The sequence below is a fragment of the Meles meles genome, chromosome 8 (assembly GCF_922984935.1).
Source record: "Meles meles chromosome 8, mMelMel3.1 paternal haplotype, whole genome shotgun sequence".
Taxonomy (NCBI): Eukaryota; Metazoa; Chordata; class Mammalia; order Carnivora; family Mustelidae; genus Meles; species Meles meles.
Window position 1 is genome coordinate 7,290,813 of NC_060073.1, and position 20,994 is coordinate 7,311,806.

A 20,994-nucleotide genomic window follows, 5' to 3' on the forward strand; every position below is an offset into this window, starting at 1 on the left:
CCCACATGAAACTTCCCACTGAGCTTCTCCCTCTGCCTGCCACTCCCCTGCCTGTATGCGCGCTCTCTCTCTCTCTGGAAAATAAATAAGTAAATAAAATCTTTTTTAAAAAATGCCTCTTGGGCACCTGGATGGCTCAGTGTGTTAAAGCCTCTGCCTTTGGCTCCGGTCATGATCTCAGGGTCCTGGGATCGAGCCCCGCATCAGGCTCTCTGCTCAGCAGGGAGCCTGCTTCCCCCTCTCTCTCTCTGCCTGCCTCTCTGACTACTTGTGATCTCTGTCAAGTAAATAAATAAAATCTTTAAAAAATTAAAAAATAAAAAATGCCTCTTAAAATTTTTTACTCAATGTAGATAATATCTTATCATAAATATCATTCTGAAGCTTTTCCCCCTCAATAATATGCTCTTACCCTATTACAAGGAACTATAATGATTCTTTAAATGGTCCTCTTTGCGCATATATTAAACTTCCTGAAGAACAGAACTAGGGAAGAACTGCTGGATACAGTAGACATTTACATGTTAATGGATACGGATAAATACCCAACACAAGGCTTTGAAGGCGCTCACGGAACCCTGCAGTGTTTAAAAGTACCCGTATTCCTCACATCTTGATGACATTTGACAGCCGAAGCCAGAGGCAGCCTGAAGAATGCCTGGGTCACTCCCTGGACTACAACTCCCAGAATCAACCGCGCGTCCACGGCCTACCTGGAGGGCGTGAAATGGAGTGACCAATCCCCGAGGATCTCAGGAAGGTGGCGCAGCCTCTACTCCTCACCTACTGCTTGGGAGGCCAGAGCTGCGGGACTACCACTCCCATCAGCCACCGCGGATTGTCGGGCCGGCCACCATTTCAAGACGCAGCAGGGACAGGAGAGGGCCCGGGACTGCACTTCCCGGCAGGCGGTGCGGCCCAAGGGGCGGAACTCCATTTCCCAGCAGGCTCCAGGCGGCGGGCGCCGTGGTGCCTTGTGTGGGATGTAAGCGCGGAGGTGGGCGCGGGGGACCCAGGCCAGGACTCTCCTTGGGATTTGGGGGGCTTGGCCTAAGGGCGTGTTCCGGACGGACTCTAGGTGCCCGGGGGTACGGTCGTAGAGAGGGGGCGGGGCGGCCAGGAAGGGTTCCCCAGAGGGGTCCTAGGGGCGCACCCCCGTCGGGGCCGCGGCTCCTGGGGTTGTGGGGGACGAGGAGGCCCTTACAGCCTCGGCTGAGGGGTCTTCCACGGAAGAGGGGGAACAGACGAGCGGAGGGCCGGGGGGGCAGGAAAGCAAGAGAATGTAGGGAATGGGGGTGTAGAACCTTAGCTGAGCCTGGGAGGGGGCTCCCCGGTCGTACCCGCCGACCCTCCCTCCTCCGGCTCGCCCGCAGGCCGAGGCCCGCCGCCATGGGGCTGAAGGCCGCCCAGAAGACGCTGTTCCCGCTGCGCTCCATCGACGACGTGGTGCGGCTGTTCGCTGCCGAGCTGGGCCGAGAGGAACCGGACCTGGTGCTCCTCTCCTTGGTACTGGGCTTCGTGGAGCATTTCCTTGCTGTCAACCGCGTCATCCCCACCAATGTGCCCGAGCTCACCTTCCAGCCCAGCCCAGCGCCCGACCCACCCGGCGGGCTTACCTACTTCCCTGTGGCTGACCTGTCCATCATCGCTGCGCTGTATGCCCGCTTCACCGCCCAGATCCGTGGCGCCGTCGACCTGTCTCTCTACCCGCGAGAAGGGGGTGTCTCCAGCCGAGAACTGGTGAAGAAGGTCTCCGATGTCATCTGGAACAGCCTCAGCCGCTCCTACTTCAAGGATCGGGCCCACATCCAATCCCTCTTCAGCTTCATCACAGGTTGGAGCCTGACAGGTGGCAAAGGGCGAGAATCCTGTCTCACCTGGGAACCTTCGCCCACTGATTCACAACCCTGTCTGGTTTGCAGAGCCCATTAAGACCTGTGAGCCTTGTGAAGTGGGGCAAGTGTTATTACCCTCTTTGCAGCAGGGGAAACTGAAGCCCAGAGAAGGGAAGTGATAATGCCTAAGGCACAGAATGGCCTGCACCCCACTCACTTGACTCTGCCTCCTCAGTACTCCCATCCCCGCCCTTGAGCAGCTACAGGAGTCCCTCAGCCCAGTATGAGGCACCGAAGGCAGGAGCAGATTTGGGGAGTGAGGAGCCATAAGCTGGCTACGTTTGAGACACTAACGTGAAAGTCAGTAGATGAGGGAGGGGCTTCACGTCAAGGAGCTTAAGACTCAGGGCTTGCAAAGAACTTTGTTCTTTGCTCCAAGCCAGCAGACTGGCAATCAGGTCCTGGAGTGGCACGTTGAGAAGGAATCTGAGGCCGCTTCTGCGCCTAGCAGAAAGAGTCCAGAGAGAAATTAGGAATATCTGCTAGTGGGTGTATGAAGGAGTGTTGGCCAGAGGGTCCTGTTTTTGCCATCCCTGTTATAACCTAACAGGCACAATAAAACCATTATAATGTGGTTGCAGAGAAAGAGAAGGGACAGGGTCAAAGGCTGGTGGAGCTGGAGGAAAGCCGAGAAGGTCTTTTGCTGGAGCACGTCAAGGGGGAGGGAGAGGCTTCGAACACAAAGGAGGAAAGGGATTGAGAATTGATAGGCGGGAGCATCTAAGGTTTGGGCACAGGCTTGGAGGTGAGCATGGGAGGAAGCATGGCGCGTCACGACCTGGCCCCTTCCCCTAGGTCAGAGCTCAGAGGACCCTCTTGCATTCCCTTCCCTTCCACAGGCACTAAACTGGACAGCTCTGGTGTGGCCTTTGCCGTGGTGGGGGCCTGCCAGGCTCTGGGTCTCCGCGATGTCCACCTGGCCCTGTCCGAGGACCACGCCTGGGTAGTGTTTGGGCCCAACGGAGAACAGACGGCTGAGGTCACCTGGCATGGCAAGGGCAACGAAGATCGCAGGGGCCAGACGGTCAACGCCGGTGTGGCTGAGCGGGTACTGCCCCTCCCCCCACTTGGTGCACTGGGTACTCTTCTCTCCTAGCCCAAGCCACCTCCTCTCTTCCTGGCATCCCCTCCATATGCCAAGAAGCGGGGGAGTCCCCTTTTCCTGGCAGTCATTTTCTGGAGCAGGCCCAGGTGGGCCATCCTGAGACCTCTGGTCTTGTCCTCTCCCAAGAGCTGGCTGTACCTGAAAGGCTCGTACTTGCGCTGCGACCGCAAGATGGAGGTGGCGTTCATGGTGTGCGCCATCAACCCTTCCATCGACCTGCACACCGACTCCCTGGAGCTCCTGCAGCTCCAGCAGGTGAGGGCTCCTGGGGGGGCCCGGGCCCCTTCCGGAACACGGGGTGATCATTCTCCGCCTGCCCTTTCCCAGGGCTCTTGGGAAAAGTAGAACTGGGATGGGAAACCGCTCGGACTCCCCGAAGGGGATGGTTCCTCAATTCTGGCCCCACCCACCTGATGGGAGGTCCCTGCTGCTGCCCCCCGCCCCCCAACTCCCATCTGCCTGGGAGACTGAGACCCTCCTCCCCTCCCCCCAGCTCATGCCTCTCTCTCTCTCTCTCTCTTCGCCCCCCACCCCCAGAAGCTGCTCTGGCTGCTCTATGACCTGGGACATCTGGAAAGGTCAGTAGGGGAAAGTGGCCAGGCTGGGCCTCTGAGCGGGTGGCTGGGAGGCAGCCTGGACTCATGACCCTTTCCCAGGTACCCCATGGCCCTGGGGAACCTGGCAGATCTGGAGGAACTGGAGCCCACCCCCGGCCGGCCGGACCCACTCACCCTCTACCACAAGGTGGGGGTATCTCAGGAGGGTACAGAAGGGAGGCCCAACAGTGCCTGGGGTCCCATTCTGTTTGGGGACTGGGAGGGGGCAGGTGAGGAGAGAGGAACTTGACAGATATCGAGGGGTATTGCGCATCCGTGTCCCATTTAGTATTTGCCCCATGTGTATTTGAGGGCACGGAGGGCTGTCTGAGGGGTGTTCTGTGTTCCCCACGTGGGAGGGCTGGGGCCTGAATTTGTCCCCTCAGCCCTGCTTTTTCTGCTGCCTGTTGTTGTCCTAGAGTATAACAGAGGTCACCTGTGGCACGAGCCCTGGGAAGGGGTCGTTAACTCTGTGGGGGTGGGGGAGTAGGAGGGACATGGGCCGGGAAAAAGCCTTTGGTGTTTGTGTAGGAGTGTGTCGGAAAGCCCGGGAAGTGGATGCGTCCCGAGCTTGGAGAATGGGTCCCTCCCCTTTCCTAGCCCTTGTTCTCTGGGGGTCTCTGCCCCCTGCAGTGTGGTCCAGACCTCAGCAGGTAGCGCCCTGCAGAGCCTGGGCAGGAGCACCTGGCAGAGAGGATGGGGGTGTGGGGCGAGATCAGAGGCGGGACTCTCTGGGATCTGCCCACTGCGCCTCATGGGTGTGACCGAATGGATTTTTGCCATCCAGGGCCACTGGGGCTGCGCCCTGAGGTCGCTCCACTCTGTCCCCAGGGCATTGCCTCAGCCAAGACCTACTACCGGGATGAGCACATCTACCCCTACATGTACCTGGCTGGCTACCACTGTCGCAACCGCAACGTGCGCGAAGCCCTCCAGGCCTGGGCTGACACGGCCACGGTCATCCAGGAGTGAGGATCCCCCTGCCAGGGCCTCAGGCCGGCTGACCTTCCCCTTCTACCTAATTTCCAACCACCCTCATCCAGGCGTGAGGCCTGGGTCCCCAGCCCTACCCGCTCTCCGTCCAGTCCTTAGGCAGCCAAAGCCACCATCACCCAGGAGGCTGGGACCCCTTGATGAGGGCCTCACACCTTTCCCTGGCTCCCCTGGCCTCCCAGGTTGCAACCACTGCCTTCCAGCGGGAGAACTTGCACCCCCTGCCCCATGCTCCCCCCACCCCTTGCTCAGACCCATCCTTTCCAAGGGAAGACCCCATCCGCTCACCAGGTCCCTGGGGGTCCCTGCCATGGCCCAAACCCCACAGTGCCCTACTGCTCTCAACAGCTACAACTACTGCCGTGAAGACGAGGAGATCTACAAGGAGTTCTTTGAAGTTGCCAATGATGTCATCCCCAACTTGCTGAAGGAGGCAGCCAGCCTGCTGGAGGCTGGCGAGGAACGGCCAGGGGAGCAGACCCAGGTGAAGAGCTGGAGGGGCAGCCCGTGTTCACCTTGCGGGCCTCCCCGCCCCCCAGCAGGGCTCCCCGTCCCTGGCCACAGGGACTGCTGTGTGGGACTGGGGCCTGCTGGGGGAAGGGGGCCCTGCATGGAGAGCTACATTCTGTCTGCTGTAGGGGGTCCCTGGCCTGGCTTTGAGGGAGCTGAGGGTATTTTAGGGGTTACCACTCTGTGCCTGCAGGGAAAGGGCGTGGAAGCCCATCTCTCTCATGGTCAGTGCCCCTCATTCAGTGGGGGGGGGGGGGGGTGTAGGTAAGAGATGGCTTCTGCCTTCCCCCAAGTCCTATAAAACCAAGGACCTATAAAACCAAGGACTGGTTTTATAAAAGGAAGGAGGTTCCGAAAGATCAAGACATCTTTTCCTCTTGCCCAGGGTGCCCAGAGCCAGGGTTCCGCCCTCCAGGACCCGGAGTGCTTCGCCCACCTGCTGCGGTTCTATGACGGCATCTGCAAGTGGGAAGAGGGCAGCCCCACGCCGGTGCTGCATGTGGGCTGGGCCACCTTCCTCGTGCAGTCCCTAGGCCGGTTCGAGGGACAGGTGAGGCGCAGCTGCGCAGGGCAGCGGGGCAGGGCAGGGGGTGATGGCGGCTGCCGAGGCAGAACCTTTGTGGTCCTGAAGAGGGTTGGCTTGTCCCCTTTGGGAGCAGATAGGACTGAGGCCCTGGGACGCACGCGGCCCGTGGCTGGTCCTGGGCTTCCAGCCACCGGCCTGCAGCCTGGCCTCCACTTTCCCTCCCTGGCCAGGTACGGCAGAAGGTGCGCATCGTGAGTCGAGAGGCCGAGGCGGCCGAGGCGGAGGAGCTTTGGGGCGAGGAAGCCCGGGAAGGACGGCGGCGAGGCCCGCGGCGTGAGTCCAAGCCCGAGGAGCCGCCGCCGCCTAAGAAGCCCGCGCTGGACAAGGTCCCGGGCGGAGGCCAGGGGGCGATGTCAGGACCCCCTCGGAAGCCCCCAGGGACGGTCCCCGGCACCGCCCGCGGCCCGGAAGGAGGCACAACGGCTCCGGCGCCAGCGCCCGCGGCGTCACCACCGCCCGAGGGCCCCGTGCTCACTTTCCAGAGCGAGAAGATGAAGGGAATGAAGGAGCTGCTGGTGGCCACCAAGATCAACTCGAGCGCCATCAAGCTGCAGCTCACGGCGCAGTCGCAAGTGCAGATGAAGAAGCAGAAGGTGTCTACACCGAGCGACTACACGCTTTCCTTCCTCAAGCGCCAGCGCAAGGGCCTCTGAACTACCTGCCGGCCCTTGCGGTGGGGGGACAAGGGCACTCGGTCCCGATGGAGGGGCCACCCCCGTCACCCCCACCCGGCCCTCGAGCCCAAGCCCCGCCCCCGGGCCAAGGGGGCCTGAGCCCCTCCTCCAGGCCCCACCCCCACCCGGAACCCCTGCTGCAAGTTGCGGGAGGGCAGACCACTCCCCGGCTCTGCCGGTCATTGGAATGTAGATCGCATCCCCCGGAATCCCAGCCGGCCGAGGGAAGCCTCACTTGGAGCTCCATCATTAATCTTTAAAGGTCCAAGCACTGGAAACAGGCCCCACCTCAGAACCGAGGCTCTAACCCTGGGCCAGACCGGGGCTGCTCACGGTTGCTCCCGGCCTGTGGGGCTGAGGTTTCGCCCTACACCCCAGAAGCACAGGTCCCGCCTCCAACTCCGGAACCTGGGACTCCGCTCGGCCCCCTAGGAGTACAATTCCGCACTTCAGAATTCCATCCCTTGGGAATCCAAGCCCCCGACCCCAAAGAACTTAAACTTTCAGAGTTTGGAAATCCTTGCTTCTTCCCTTCCCTGCCCTGCGAGTCTGGGACACGAAACGCAGTCTCCGACCTGTGAATCCTGAGCCCCGCCCCCTTCCTGACCAAACTGGCCCCAGATCAGAGCAGACCTCTTTCCGACCCTCTGGGAACCTCCCCGAGGTCCAGCCCGTCTCAGGGGACTCCGGAGGAAATCTGCAGGGGTTTGCGAGTGGGTGAGGGGAGCCTGATCTCTTCCTGTTTTGTACATAGATTTATTTTTCAGTTCCAAGGAAGATGAATACATTTTGTAAAAAAAAAAAAAAAGTACACGTCCGTGTTTCATCGGGGAAATTGCGGGAGGGGCGGGCGGGACAAGGAAGGGGTGTCCCCTCTTCCCTTTGCCTTCTGGCCTTCGGTCTCCCCACCTCTAGGGCGCGGGGAACCGGTGGCCGGCCGAAGGGCCTCTGCCTGGTCGGCTCCGCCGGGCCTCGGGGCTTCCCCTCCCCGCGAGGGCCTGTCCCGTGGGCGCCTCCTCCCGGCGGGGCGGCGGGGCATTCCCCCCCTTCTGGCCCCGCCCCGGGCCCGGGCCCCGCCTCCGCGGCCTCGGAGACACCCGCGCCCGCCCCGGCGGTCCTGCCCCGCCCCACCCCGCCCCGCGCCGCTCCGCGCCGGCTCCGCGGCTCCGCAGCTCACGACTGCCCGCCCGCCGGCCCGCCCGGCGCCGGGCAATGGCGCTGCTGCGGGACGTGTCGCTGCAGGATCCACGGGACCGCTTCGAGCTGCTGCAGCGCGTGGGGGCCGGGACCTACGGCGACGTCTACAAGGTGCGCCAGGCGGCCGGACGGGCGGGAGAGCGGCGGAGAGGGTGCCGGCTCTGCGCCGTACCGCGCAACCAGCCCCCAGCCCCGCCCCCTCCTCATCCCGCTTCACCTCCTCCGCCCCTGCAGGCCCGCGACACGGTCACGTCCGAACTGGCCGCGGTCAAGATAGTCAAGCTAGACCCAGGTGAGGGCCCGGGGCCAGGGCCTCTGCGCTGGAGGGAGGGCGGAGCGCCGGCAGGGCGCTGAGAGTTGGCCCCCTGAGAGGCAGGCCCCAGGAGGTACTGTCACTTGGGATCTTTCTGGCCCGGATGTGCCCATTTTGCAGATGGGGGCACTGAGTTAGAGCAATCCCTAGGCGCCCCCTCCCCATGATGCCCTGTTCTCCCCAGGGGACGACACCAGCTCCCTCCAGCAGGAAATCACCATCCTGCGTGAGTGCCGTCACCCCAACGTGGTGGCCTATATTGGCAGCTACCTCAGGTGAGGCTGCTTTATCCCCTTGCCTACCCCCAGGCAGCCCCCATGTGGCTCTGCTGTGTGCCCACCCCAGTTCTGTGCCCCCCCCCCGCCCCCCAGGAATGACCGCTTGTGGATCTGCATGGAGTTCTGCGGAGGGGGGTCCCTGCAGGAGATTTACCACGGTGAGGACCGGAACTCCAGGCCCCAGAAGGCCACAGCCTTTTCGCAGCCCGCCCTTCCCCAGCATGGGGCAGGAGAGGAGAGCTGGGGTCCCGGACTTGGGCCCTTCTCCACTCCTCACTGGCTGTGTGACCTTGAGAGAAACGGTGTCCTTCTCTGGGCTCTGTATCCCAGGCTGTGCCAGGGAGGGGATGTGGTCAGCATCTGTTTCACCTGGCAGTGCCTGCTGCTTTCCCCCACAAGGGGTGGCCTGGGAAGGTCAGCCTATTCGCCAGACCTCCATGCCAGCCTTCGCCCATTCCATTCCAGCCACCGGGCCCCTGGAAGAACGTCAGATTGCCTATGTCTGCCGAGAGGCACTGAAGGTAGCTGGGCCCCTAAGGCTGTTCACACCCCGAGTCCCCAGGAGCTGTGGGCAGGGAGCCCAGCTGGCCTGGCCTCTGTGTGTGTGTGTGTTGGGGGGTGAGTGGAGTGGCTCAGGCAGAGCTGGCCTGAGGGGCTGTGGGTCCTGGCGGGGAAGGGGCCCCAGCCCTGTTGCCGGAAGCAGCACATTTCCCTCTTGGCTCAGTCACTTCCTGTTTGGGGAGAGGGGAGGAGGAAGCTGCTTGGGTGGGGGGCCCCGGTCGAGAGAGGGGGCTCAGGAAAGGGGGGACAGTCCTGGGTGGCTGCTCTCAGGAGCTCCTCGTTGTCCCCAGGGGCTGCACCATTTGCACTCTCAGGGGAAGATCCACAGAGACATCAAGGTAGGGGTCCGGCCCAGGGCGTCCTGGGAGGGCGGGGGAGGCTCTTGGGGGCACCAGACGGGATTCTCTCTCCTCCATTCCCACAGGGAGCCAATCTTCTCCTCACCCTCCAGGGAGATGTCAAGCTGGGTCAGTACCCCGGGGACACAATCAGGGTGAGGGTTCTCTGGAAGCCTGTGGAGTCGTAAGGTCTGCATTGGAGGGCTGGGTGTCCTTGAGCGAGTCACTTCACCGCTTAACCCTCAGCTTTCCCGCTGAGAACATGGAACCGCCCTCCTTCCCCGCTAGCGGTTGGATGTGGTTGGGTCTGTATGGAGTCTAACCCGGGACTCCACGCTTGGTCAGGGATAGAAGGTGGTTGACCCCTCCTGGAGGGGGGCCCTGGCCTCGACTTGGACGTGTGGCAGTTGCGGCTGAACCTGGGCTGCCTGTTCTCTGAACCCTTCAGGTGCATTCCGAGCCTCAGCCCTGGAGGTGGGTGGGGAGCAGTAGCCAGAGGGCAGGTGGGAACAGCTCTTTGTCCCTGCAGCCGACTTTGGGGTGTCAGGCGAGCTGACGGCGTCCGTGGCTAAGAGGAGGTCTTTCATTGGGACTCCATACTGGTGAGGCTGTGCCTTCGGCTGAGGGGGTGGGAGGGGCACAGATCGGGCACTTGGCCATCCCATCTGTGACCCCCTCTCTAGGATGGCCCCAGAGGTGGCCGCCGTGGAACGCAAAGGAGGCTACAATGAGCTCTGTGATGTCTGGGCCCTGGGCATCACCGCCATCGAGCTGGGCGAGCTGCAGCCCCCTCTCTTCCATCTACACCCCATGAGGTCTGCTGAACACTGACCTGCCCCCTTGCCCGACCTCCAGGGCCCTGCAGACCTTGTCCCCTGACCTCGTGCTCTCCACAGGGCCCTGATGCTTATGTCGAAGAGTAGCTTCCAGCCACCCAGGCTGAGAGACAAGACACGCTGGTGAGGGCCCACGTCCTCTGCCGGGACCTCCTTTCCAGCAGTCTCCACGGGGGCGGAGAACCTTCTGCCAACTCCCAGGGTGCAACCTGGGGAGCTCTGTGCTCTCAGCCTTTGTGGACCATCTGTGGGCGGAGGGGCGGGGCCCGTCCCTGCCCCTGGGCGCGGGGACCCGGTGTGGGCAGGGAGGGAGGGCGGGCACATGGTTAATGACCAAGGAGCCACCCGGGCACAACAGCAGTATCGCTCAGGCCGGCTGCCCTTGGCCTCAGTCTGGTTCTTTCCTGGAGCAGACTCCCTGCTTTGGAGCTGGCAGGATGCCCCACATGAGGGCTAACCTGGGTCTGGGGGTGGGGGGCTTTTGTGCCCACTAGGACCCAGAATTTCCACCACTTCCTCAAGCTGGCCTTGACCAAGAACCCCAAGAAGAGGCCAACAGCAGAGAAGCTTCTGCAGGTGGGAGATGGGGGCAGGGCAGGGGCGGAGGGGTTGGCAAGCAGGGGCCTAGAGGCCAGGAACCAACCTGTGCCCCCCCCCTCCTCCAGCACCCGTTCACAACCCAGCACCTCCCTCGGGCTCTCCTCACACAGCTGTTGGACAAAGCCAATGATCCCCACCTGGGAACCCCTTCCCCAGAGGACTGTGACCTTGAGGTAAGAGAGGGGAGCTGAGGAATGGCTCTTGGCCTGGGCAGATGAGAAGCAATGCAGAGGCGGTCTGGGTCAGGTTCCTTTAACTTGAGTATTTCCAGCACCGGGAGCCTTCTTCTGGGGGCACCCACCCATTAGAAATCTTCCCTGGGCTCATCTTGCCCCCCAGGACCCCCCACTTGATAAATTCCTGCCCTTGGCTCAGGCTGACCTGACCCTGGCTAAGCTCTCTTCTGGTCTCTGTGTGATCTTTAGCCAGTTACTTGCTTCTCTGTGTTGGTTTTCGCATCCTGAATCTTACGATAATCTCGGAGGGTTGTTGTGAAAACCAAATAGTGCCAGGTGTGTCTCAACTGTCTGTGTTCTTTCCTAGACTTATGACATGTTTCCAGACACCATTCATTCCCGGGGGCAGCACGGCCCGGCCGAGAGGACCCCCTCGGAGATCCAGTGTGAGTCTGCTCAGGACGTTACGTGTGGGGGTGGGGGAGGTTAGTGGGGCTGCGTGTGCGGATCTGGCGGGGGGCTGTGTCGATGGACTTGGGTGGGGGCTGTGTGGGGGATCCAGTGGGGGAGCGTATGTGGATCCGGGGGGGGGCTGTGTGTATCTGGTGGGGGCCGGTGGATCTAGTGGGGGGCTGCGTAGATGGACTTCATTGGGGGACTTTGGGGGGATCCCGTGGGGGACACATGTGGGGGTTTGGTGGGGGGAGCTGTGGGGGGTTTTGGTGGGGGCTGTGTGTATGGACTTGGCCGGGGGTGCCGCGTGTGCAGATGTGGATTTGGTGGGGGCTTATGTGTTTCGATATAGTTGGGGGCGTGTGGACTTGATGGGGTACTGACTGGATTTGGGGAGAGGCTGTATGTAGATTGGGGGGCCGTGTGTGGATTTAGTAAGAGGGCTGGGATTTGGTTTTGCTGGGGGGGTTGAGTGTGGATTTGGTAGGGTAGCTGTGTGGATTTGGGGGGCTGTGTGTGGATCTGGTGGGAGGTTGTGGGGGGATCTGATGGGGGGACTGTGGTAGTGGACCGGTGGGAGGCTTGGGGGGGGCATCCAGTGGGAGGACTGTATGTATGGATTCGGTAGGGAAGTGTGTGTGTAGATTTGGTGGGGGACTGTGGGATCTGGTGGGGGGTGCTGTTAGAGGATCTGGTGGGGGGCTGTGTGTGGGCATTTGGTGTGAGTGAGTATGAGAGTCATTCGGGAGACTACCTTGCTAACTCGCATACCCTGGGCCCCCCAGTTCACCAAGTGAAATTTGGTGCCCCACGAAGGAAGGAAACAGACCCACTAAACGAGCCGGTGAGGGGGGCTGGTGGTGGTGGGGGGCTTGGTGAGCCGGGGCGGCGTGGGAGGAGCTGGGCTAGAGGTTGAGCGCCTCAGATCCCTGAGGCCTGGGGAAAGCCGTGACTCTTTAGGGGGTTGGGGGGCTCCTTCTGGGCACCGTGATCACACCTTTCTAAAAAATGGGCCTGTCACAGACACGAGCCCGCACCCCACCCGCTCGGTGCGGTTCTCTCTGCTGTTCTGTATCTGCCCCCAGTTATCTGACCCACCACCTCTGGGTCCCCTTCTCTGGTCCCTTTTTCTGCTGCTTGCTTCTCTCTTCCCTTCTCTTGCCGTTTGTCTGTCTTCCTCTTTTGTAGTTTCTTTGCCTCTCCTGGTCTCTGGCTCACAGCTCTCTTGCCCGTACTATGTCATTTTCCATCTGTTTGTCTGTCCTCTCTCTCCCACAGTCTCTCCATCACCCTCTCTTATTGCTTCTCTTCTCTCTGCTTCCCTTTTGGCCTTTCTGACTTGGTTTCCCCGCAGTGGGAGGAGGAGTGGACGCTGCTGGGAAAGGAGGAGCTGAGTGGGTGAGTGAGGGAGAGGGAAGCTACAGGGGAGGGGTGGGGGCACCTGAAGAGGTTGACCTCTGACCTCATCCCCTTCTGCCCAGGAGCCTGTTACAGTCCGTCGAGGAGGCCCTAGAGGAAAGGTGAGGGACTGGGCCGGAAGGTGGGGGGCGGGCAGCTGGATCTGGGGCCCGGTGACATCTCACACTTCATGTCCCCCTGGTTTGTCCCCCACAGGAGTCTGACCATCCGGCCAGCCTCAGAACTCCAGGTATAGTGTGGAGGGGAGTTGGAGCGGGGGGTGGGGGAGGGGGCTGCAAAGGGTGCAGGTGGGGTGAGACCAGGTTACCGGGGACCTGCTGACAGCCAGGCTCAGTCCCCTGACTCTCCTCTCAGGAGCTGGACTCCCCAGATGATACCACAGGCACCATCAAGCGGGCCCCGTTCTTGGGGCCTTCCCCCGCTGAGCCTCCAGCAGAAGAAGACCCTCTCTCCAGCCCCCTGGGTGAGTCCAGTCTTGGGGGACCCGGAGGCCAGCTCGGGTGGGGCTGGAGCTGGAATTCACAGCCGGTCTGTGCCTGCAGGAACCCCACCTCCGCCACCCCCAGGTCCTAACAGCACCCCGCGGCTCCCCACCGCCTGGGCCACCATGAAGCACAGGGAGGATCCTGAGGTGAGACGGTGCTCCAGAGGGGCTGGGAAGATGGGAGGCTGGGGTGCCCCCTTGGCCCTGACTTGGTCCCTCCCTTCCAGAGATCATCGTGTCACGGGCTCCCCCCAACCCCCAAGGTGCACGTAAGTGTCCTGCGGCCCTGCCTGCCCGCCCACCTCCTGCCTCCCCCACCTCTGTCTTCTTCACCGGCCTCTTGCCTTCTCTCCAGATGGGCGCCTGCTTCTCCAAGGTCTTCAATGGCTGCCCCCTGCGGATCCACGCTGCTGTCACCTGGGTCCACCCTGTCACCCGGGGTAGGCCGGGGCCGGGAGGAAGCGGGAGCCCAGGAATGCCCCAGCCTGGGCCAAGGGTGGGGGATGGATCCGTTGACCCCAGACCCCCTCCCCACCCCGCAGACCAGTTCCTGGTGGTGGGGGCCGAGGAAGGCATCTACACCCTCAACCTGCATGAACTGCACGAGGACACGCTGGAGAAGGTGAGGCCCGGCTGGCTTTGGGCGGGGGGGCAGGGCCCTGGGGGGGCCGGGGTGCCGACTCCGCGTCCACCCTTCGCTCTGTGGCCTCCAGCTGATTTCGCAGCGCTGCACCTGGCTCTACTGTGTGAACAACGTGCTGCTGTCGCTCTCAGGTAGGGCTGGGGCCGCCGGGGCCGGGGCCTGCCCCCCCACAGCCCGCGCTCTCTGAGCCTCTCGCTCCCTCTCCCCGGCAGGGAAATCCACGCACATCTGGGCCCATGACCTCCCAGGCCTGTTTGAGCAGCGAAGACTCCAGCAACAGGTTCCCCTCTCCATCCCTACCAACCGCCTCACTCAGCGCATCATCCCCAGGTCAGGACCCCCCCCCCCCCACCCACCCCGGGAGCCTGGATGATGCGGTGGGGCTGGAAACGGGGGAGGTGGAGGGGCAGAGCCGGGGTTGGACTATGGCCTTGCATGGGACTGGGCTTGTGATCTCACAGGTCGCTCTGCCTGTCTGAGCCTAGTTGCCTCCTCTGTCAGAGCCTTGGTAGCCCCCATCCCGGGCCCCTGGGTCCCTGGGCCTGTTTGGAAGCAGGGGGACCCTGGTGAGGCAGCTGTGGTCATTAGGGTACCAGGAAATGCTTAGCAAGCGCTTGCTGTAGGTCTGGGCCTAAGCTGGGCTTAGAGACAGCAAATCACCAGCGTCCTTGAGGGTCAGTATCTGGCAGGGCAGTGAACCAGAGGGAGAGCTGGGAGGGGCGCGGAGGCCTCTGGGAGGCCGGCCACCCGAGGCCGTTGGGTGGCAGGTGCACAGCAGACTTCTGTGCAGGTGAATTTGGGAATATGGCGTTGCAGGCAGGGGACGAGCACCAGAGAATTCTTGTGGGTGATCTGGGGAGTCGTTTGGCCAGAGGGAGGAGGACAGAGCAGCCTGAGGGGAAGACACATGGGTGTCAGAGCCCTTCCTTTGATGCCAGGCCCAGGATCTGGGTTTTGTTCAACCGGCAGCAGCACGGGGAACGTTTTAGAAGGATCGCTCAGTACGTCAGTCGGGACTCTTCCTGTTGCCGGAGATGCGGGTCATTGACATAAGCAGAAAAGGGGATTTAGTGGCCTGTGTAACTACAAGGTCAGGAGTAGAGTTAGCTTCAGGCCCAGCTGGATCCAGGCTTAAACGGCTTCATCAGGAATCTGCCCGCATCTCTTGGCTCGGCTTTCCTCTGTCCCCTTCCTCAGGCAGGCTTTCCTGTCCAGGGAGGCAGGCCTGCCGCTCCTGACCAGCGTTGCCTTAGCCAACAGCCCTGTGGTACTAGAACCTTTGCTTCCAAGTGATTCCCACGAAGTCCATGGGTCTAGCTTAGGCCCCGCCCACTCTGAGCCTGTCACTGTGGCCATGGCATGAGGAGCTCAGGGGGTGGGGTGGGCAGGCCTGGGTCCCGTGCCCTGTCCTAGAGCTGGGGGTCAAAAGAGACAGTTGAAGACTAGAGGCATCTGCTGGCTGGCTGTGCTGAGAGTGGTCATGGCTTGAGCCATATTCAGGAAGCAGGGTTGACCGGATCTGGGGCCTGACCGGAGTGAGCAAGAGGGAGGAGGGAGGGACTGGGGGACCTCGGGGGAGCAGATGGTGCCATGTGTTTTGTGAGGTGTCCGGGGGGATGTCCAAGGTAGTCCCTTGTTCGGTCATTCAGAGATTCAGAGATGACCTCCTCAGTACTTAGTACGTGTCTGGGGGCCTCTGTGGACTAGAGTCCCTCATATTCTCTGGATTTTCTTGTCACGAGAGACAGACAACAATCAATCAACATAAAAAGGGTATTATATGCTGCTGTGCAGAGGGGAACATGGTACGTAAAGCAAGGGGAGAAGAAGGAACGGGGAGGGGGGGCGCCGGGATTGTGTTTTAAACAAGGTGGTCAGGAAGGACCTGGCTGACATGTGCTGTTTGAGTAAAGACTTAGAGCAAGCCTTGTTGATATCTGGTGGGGGGAAGCATTCCAGAGGGCAAGGACGGTTAGTGCAAAGGATCTGGGGCAGGAACAGGCTTGGCCTATTTGAAGAACAGCAAGGAGACTGGTGTAGCCAGATGGACGGAGTGCAGGGAGGGTGATCTGGGAGGGCCCTGTAGCCATAAGGGAGGCCTTTGACTTTGACTCAAGAGCAGCCTGAGGGCCACTGCAGAAAAGTGACGTGGACTGAGGTTTTCTGAGGTTCGCGGACCGGGGATCCCTGTAGCCGCTGTGTTGAGAATAGACTGACGGGGTGAAGGGAAAGCAGGGAAACCGCGTCAGGAGATTCTTGGAATCATCAGGTGGGAGGCGGTGGTGGTATGGGTCAGGGTAGCGGCGAGGGAGATAAAAAGCGGCTGAATTCTGGTTTTCTTTTGCAAGTTGGATCAGCAGGATTTCCTGACAGTTGGTGGGTGGGAGAGAAAGAGTCTAGGATGACTCCGGGGTTTTTGGCCTGGGCCGCAGGAAGGATAGAGCTGTCGTCAGATGGCAGTGGGTCAGGGTCCAGCGTCCGAGATGTGCAAGCAGGACCTTGGGCAGCTGTGTGCCAGCCGTGCCTGGATTCGAGAAGGGGTCCGCGCTGTGGGCTTGGATGTGGCCCTGCCCAGGAGGGATGGTGGGAGCTGGTAGGGGCGGCGGGAGAGGTCAGGCTGGTGGGTACCCCAGCTGGGGAGCTGTGGGGCCAGGCCCTTCCTGCAGCGGCCTCACTCACGTACCACATCTGGAGCCCTGCGGCCCTGGGGCTTCCTGAGCTCAGTTCCCGAGCAAACCTCTGCTTTGTCCCAGGACCTGCAGGAAACAGGCCCATCAGAGCCCCAGCTTGGGTGTGTGTTTGGAAAGTCACAGAGTCGTGGTGTTCACTTTGCACATTAAAATCAGAGAGCCAGAATTGTTTGGAGGAAAAAAAAAAAAAAAAACCAGATACAAAAAATATATGCCTCTGTCCCCGTCCAGAGGGCAGTTGGGACAGAGAGCGGCCGGAGCAAAGGGAGAGAGGAGACAGAGGGGGCAGATGGCCTGGGTCGCTGGGAGGATGAGGCAGGCCTCCAGACGCATAACCCTGTTCCCCAGAGAAGGAATAGGACTTTGGAGGTCCCCTGAGGGCTTGGGGGGCAGGCAATAACCAAAGCAAGGACGATACCTACTCTCCCCGTGCTGAGGCGGCCAAGGTAGTTGAGCCACCCGCCGGCCTCCTGTGGCATCCCTTCAGAGGCCGTTTATTTGTGGTTTTCTTGCAAGTCTTAATCCCCTTGGGCCTGCCGGCCCTGCTGTGACGTGTGACATGTGGCAGGAGAGGGCGGGGGTGCTCTGACGGGCCTCACGGCAGGGCGGGGGGGGGGGGGTGCCTGGAGCCGCCATCCGCTTCTGCCCTCTCCCTGCCCTTGTTTCTCCTTTCACGGCTGCTTTTAGATCTTGCCTTGGCCTCAGAAGGATTTTCAGTGACTGACAGTGGGCAGGAAAGTAATTATTCAGATTGGGAAGTGCTAGCCCTGCTTGAGTTCACGCAGCGCACTGGGCTCGGCTGGAAGCCCTTCTCCTCCCTGCAGGGTCGGTGCCACAGTTACCCCCATTCTCCAGATGAGGAAGTTGAGGCAGGGGCAGGTTAAGCGAGCTGCCCGAAGGGCAGGTGAAGGGACTTCTGTGCCCACACCCCTGGGCCGCAGGCTTGGAGGTGGGCGCTGGAGCCTCAGTCTCTCCACACCTCCCCATCAGGCAGGGAAGGGGAGAGTGCCCATCTCAGGGCTCAGGGGGGCCTTGACCTTGGATGGCGCCCATGACCCACGCCCTGGTCGTCACCCCCGCAGGCGCTTTGCCCTGTCCGCCAAGATCCCAGATACCAAAGGCTGCCTGCAGTGTCGTGTGGGTAAGAGCCAGGCTTTGGGGGGCTGGGGGGAGCCGAGGTCACAGGCACGTCCTGGTCCCCATCGCCGGCCTCTCTTGCAGTGCGGAACCCCTACACGGGCAGCACCTTCCTGCTGGCCGCCCTGCCCGCCAGCCTGCTCCTGCTGCAGTGGTATGAGCCGCTGCAGAAGTTCCTGCTGCTGAAGGTACGCGACCGGGGGTGGCGGTGGGCAGGGCTGTGGCCGGGAGAGGGGGGACCCTGGCAGCAGCAGTGGGCCCTGGGGGGGAGAAATGGAGACCTGAGCACCGCTGCTGCCCCCAGAACTTTTCCAGCCCCCTGCCCAGCCCAGCAGGGATGCTGGAACCCCTGGTGCTGGACGGGAAGGAGCTGCCGCAGGTGTGTGTGGGGGCGGAGGGCCCGGAGGGGCCTGGCTGCCGAGTCCTCTTCCACGTCCTGCCCCTGGAGGCTGGTCTGACTCCTGACGTCCTCATACCCCCTGGTGAGCCGGAGGGCCGTGTGCGTGTCTGTTTGTGTGTGTGTGTGTGTTGCGGGGGGGCGGTGGAGGGTTAGGGATTGCCTTCACAGCAGCTTAGGGCCCCGCGGAGAGCCCGGAGGCCCAGAGCTCCCAGCGCCCCTCCAGCCGGGCTTCTTTAAAAGGTTTCAATGAGACCCCGGGCTTGGCAGCTGAGAAAAGCCTGACCGAGACTGGTAGGGGCCACAGGGACAGAACCAGCCTGGGCAAGGCGGGCACCAGAGGAAGGACAGGAGCACTGGACTGACGCCTAGTTGTGTCCCGAGCCAGGGGCCTCCCACACAGGCCTTCATTCTTTTTTTTTTTTTTAATGTTTTATTTATTTATTTGACAGAGATCACAAGTAGGCAGAGAGGCAGGCAGAGAGGCAGGCAGAGAGAGAGGAAGGGAAGCAGGCTCCTCACTGAGCAGAGAGCCCAATGCGGGGCTCGATCCCAGGACCCCGGGATCATGACCTGAGCCAGAAGGCAGAGGCTTTAACCCACTGAGCCACCCAGGCGCCCCCAGGCCTTCATTCTTAATCCTCATGATGGCCCCACAAGGTCGCCATCGCCCTGCCTGTGTTTCACACGAGGGAGCTGAGAGTGTGTGACCGCTCAGACACATGCGGTCACACGGCAGCAGAGTCGCACACCGTGCTTCTCCCGGCTCCAGAAACCCTGCCCTCCCCGGCTTCCTGGGACGCACCTCTGCCTCTCTAGGTGCCCGCAGACGGGTCACTCAGCCACTCTGAGCCTCAGTTCCCCACACGGGCCCGTGTGGGCGTCTGTCAGACTGCTGTGGGGTTGGAATGTGCTTGTGGGGACAGCCGGTCATCGGGCGGGCCGGAGCAAGGGGGAGCGGCTCAGCCGGGTGCATCTCCCTTGTCTGCCTGCAGAGGGCGTCCCGGGCACTGCCCAGCAGGTGATCCAGGTGGACAGGGACACAGTGCTAGTCTGCTTTGACCGTGAGTGCCCCCGAGGTCAGGGCTGGGGGCAGTGGAGGGGCTTCGGGGAGGCTGAGGGAAGCCAAGTGAATGACGGTCCGCCTCCCCAGAAGGGGACCACCGCATTCGCACCCACCAGCCCTCTCCCTGTACAGGCTGTGTGAGGATTGTCGACCTGCTGGGTGAGCCCACGGCCACACTGGCGCCTGTGCTGACCTTTGACTTCCCCATCGAGACTGTGGGTGAGTGAGCCGGATGCGGGTGGGGCCGGGAAGGTCCGCAGCCTGGAGCACGGACTGTGGGGCCAGGGGTGGGCAGTTGGATGAGGGGGCAGGCTCCAGCCCCTCTCAAGAGCCCCACGGCTCACCTGCCATCTGCGAGAGAACCTCTGTGGCCCAGACCCAGGCCCAGGGTGTGGCTGGGGTGGGGGGGGGCCTGTCCTCAGAGCTGCTGCAGGCCTGAGGCAGCCCGATGCCTCCTAGTTTGTCTGCAAGACAGCGTGCTGGCCTTCTGGAGTCATGGGATGCAAGGCCGTAGCCTGGACACCAATGAGGTGAGTGGAACTCGGGATCCTGGCTGTCCCCCCCCACAACCCTGTGGCCCTGTTGGCCCCGCCCCTTAGGAGAGGACCTGCTGGGGTGGCCTCAGTGCCCCTTTTCTTCCCAGGTGACCCAGGAGATCACAGACGAGACAAGGATCTTCCGGGTGCTCGGGGCCCACAGGTAGGACACCGTGCCCCGACCTCCCCTTCGGATGCGCCTGCGGCGGGATGGATGTGCGCACAGGTCTTCCCTGCCTTGCTCACGTCAGGTTCTCTCTCGTCTCCAGAGATATCATCCTCGAGAGCATTCCCACCGACAACCCAGGGGCTCACAGCAACCTCTACATCCTCACCGGCCATCAGAGCAGTTACTGAGGGGGCGGGTCTGACCTTGCCATCCCCCCACCCTGCCCCCAGGCCTTAGCTGCAGTCCGTTTAGGCAGAGGGACCTCTCCCCGGTCAGAGGAGCCCAGGCTGTGCTGGCCTGAAGGGCAAAAATAATCCTGAGAAGAGTTTTGGGACTACGGAGGGGAGTAGAGGGGAGCCCACCCCAGGGCCCCCCGCAGAACTGGACCAGAGGAAGCTGCTGTCCCCTCCCCCTCCCCTGTGTGCAGCTGAGGCCCTGCGGCAAGGGCCCTGGGCAGGGTGGGGGCAGGCCCAGGCAGCCCATTCCATTTTGTTCTACATTTCCTTTCCATTCTTCCTGCCAAGAGCCTGCCCCCTGCCCCCTGTCCTGGGGAACATGGTATTTAAAAGAGAGACTATATTGGTATTAAAGCTGGTTTGATTTTACTCCACTGATCCCTCTTTGTTGGCGGGGGAGCTGAGCCCATGGTCTCATCTCCTTCCTCCTCCCCTCCCTCCCTCCAGCTCCTCTCTCTGTGGCACCAGAAAAGGGGGGCCACCCATGGGGGAGCTAGGCAGAGCTGATGGAGAGGCCAGTGTCCCCAGAAGGCATCTTAGGGGTACTGTCTTCCCAGACTCCCCTGCTCAGCATGAGCCCTCGGCTTTGATGTGTGAGGCCTCTTTTGTGGCCCAGGAATCATGCAGGTGGGGTGAGGCCCCCTAACGAAGGGATTCTCAGCCAGGGCACCCCTGCCCCACCCGGGATCTCACCGGGCAGCCAGGGCCTGGGAAGGGCCAGCCACTGACTGCTCTATGGACACAGCCTGCTATGAGCTGTGTCCCCTGCCCACATCTGGGGCTACCTCCCTGCCCCCAGCTGCTGCCCAGGAATCAGTGTGTTCTACCAGGCCGACTGCAAAGAACGGGCACCGTCAGCAGGCTGGACTCTGGGAAGATCAGCCTGTGTCCATTTCATAAGTACTCCCAGACGGCCTCCTGAGTGCCACACCCTGGGCTCGCAGAGGGCTTGGTACCAAGACATGGACCAGCTCCCAGTGAAGGCAGTGATCCTTGCCGGAGCCTGCGTCTCAAGGGTACGTCTGTCTGCCCATGGCTGCCCTTGGGCTTTGCATTGTCATTCTAGCACTTTTTCCTCTTAGAGGGCTCCGTAGCCTCAGGCCAGG

The 20,994-nt window shown here is 61.8% G+C and overlaps 2 protein-coding genes across 6 annotated transcripts; both read left to right on the plus strand.

Annotated features, from left to right (window-relative positions):
- The first annotated feature begins 852 nt into the window (after positions 1–852).
- MEN1 (menin 1) lies at positions 853–7,139 on the plus strand. 4 transcript variants are annotated; one of them, XM_046017610.1, is made up of 10 exons: positions 853–985; positions 1,374–1,834; positions 2,735–2,943; positions 3,127–3,255; positions 3,538–3,578; positions 3,657–3,744; positions 4,428–4,564; positions 4,938–5,073; positions 5,485–5,649; positions 5,856–7,139. In XM_046017610.1, coding segments are annotated over exons 1-10 (1,851 nt in total). In that variant the 5' UTR covers positions 853–983; the 3' UTR covers positions 6,339–7,139. The 4 variants fall into 4 exon arrangements, with proteins under 4 accessions (XP_045873566.1, XP_045873567.1, XP_045873569.1 ...); XM_046017611.1 differs by having other exon boundaries at positions 887–997; XM_046017613.1 differs by having other exon boundaries at positions 956–1,088.
- A 347-nt stretch (positions 7,140–7,486) lies between these two features.
- Positions 7,487–20,257, plus strand: MAP4K2 (mitogen-activated protein kinase kinase kinase kinase 2). 2 transcript variants are annotated; one of them, XM_046016581.1, is made up of 32 exons: positions 7,487–7,667; positions 7,791–7,848; positions 8,054–8,144; positions 8,241–8,305; positions 8,613–8,668; positions 8,999–9,046; positions 9,133–9,175; positions 9,576–9,648; positions 9,730–9,861; positions 9,943–10,005; positions 10,377–10,458; positions 10,548–10,655; positions 11,026–11,104; positions 11,897–11,955; positions 12,466–12,509; positions 12,593–12,631; positions 12,726–12,759; positions 12,885–12,993; positions 13,073–13,161; positions 13,242–13,283; positions 13,370–13,454; positions 13,557–13,636; positions 13,728–13,788; positions 13,870–13,987; positions 17,430–17,488; positions 17,569–17,672; positions 17,789–17,966; positions 18,877–18,945; positions 19,080–19,166; positions 19,407–19,477; positions 19,591–19,646; positions 19,753–20,257. In XM_046016581.1, exons 1-32 carry the CDS (start codon positions 7,572–7,574, stop codon positions 19,838–19,840), a joined length of 2,466 nt encoding a protein of 821 aa, XP_045872537.1. In that variant the 5' UTR covers positions 7,487–7,571; the 3' UTR covers positions 19,841–20,257. The 2 variants fall into 2 exon arrangements, with proteins under 2 accessions (XP_045872537.1, XP_045872538.1); XM_046016582.1 differs by having other exon boundaries at positions 9,160–9,175.
- The last annotated feature ends 737 nt before the right edge of the window (positions 20,258–20,994 follow it).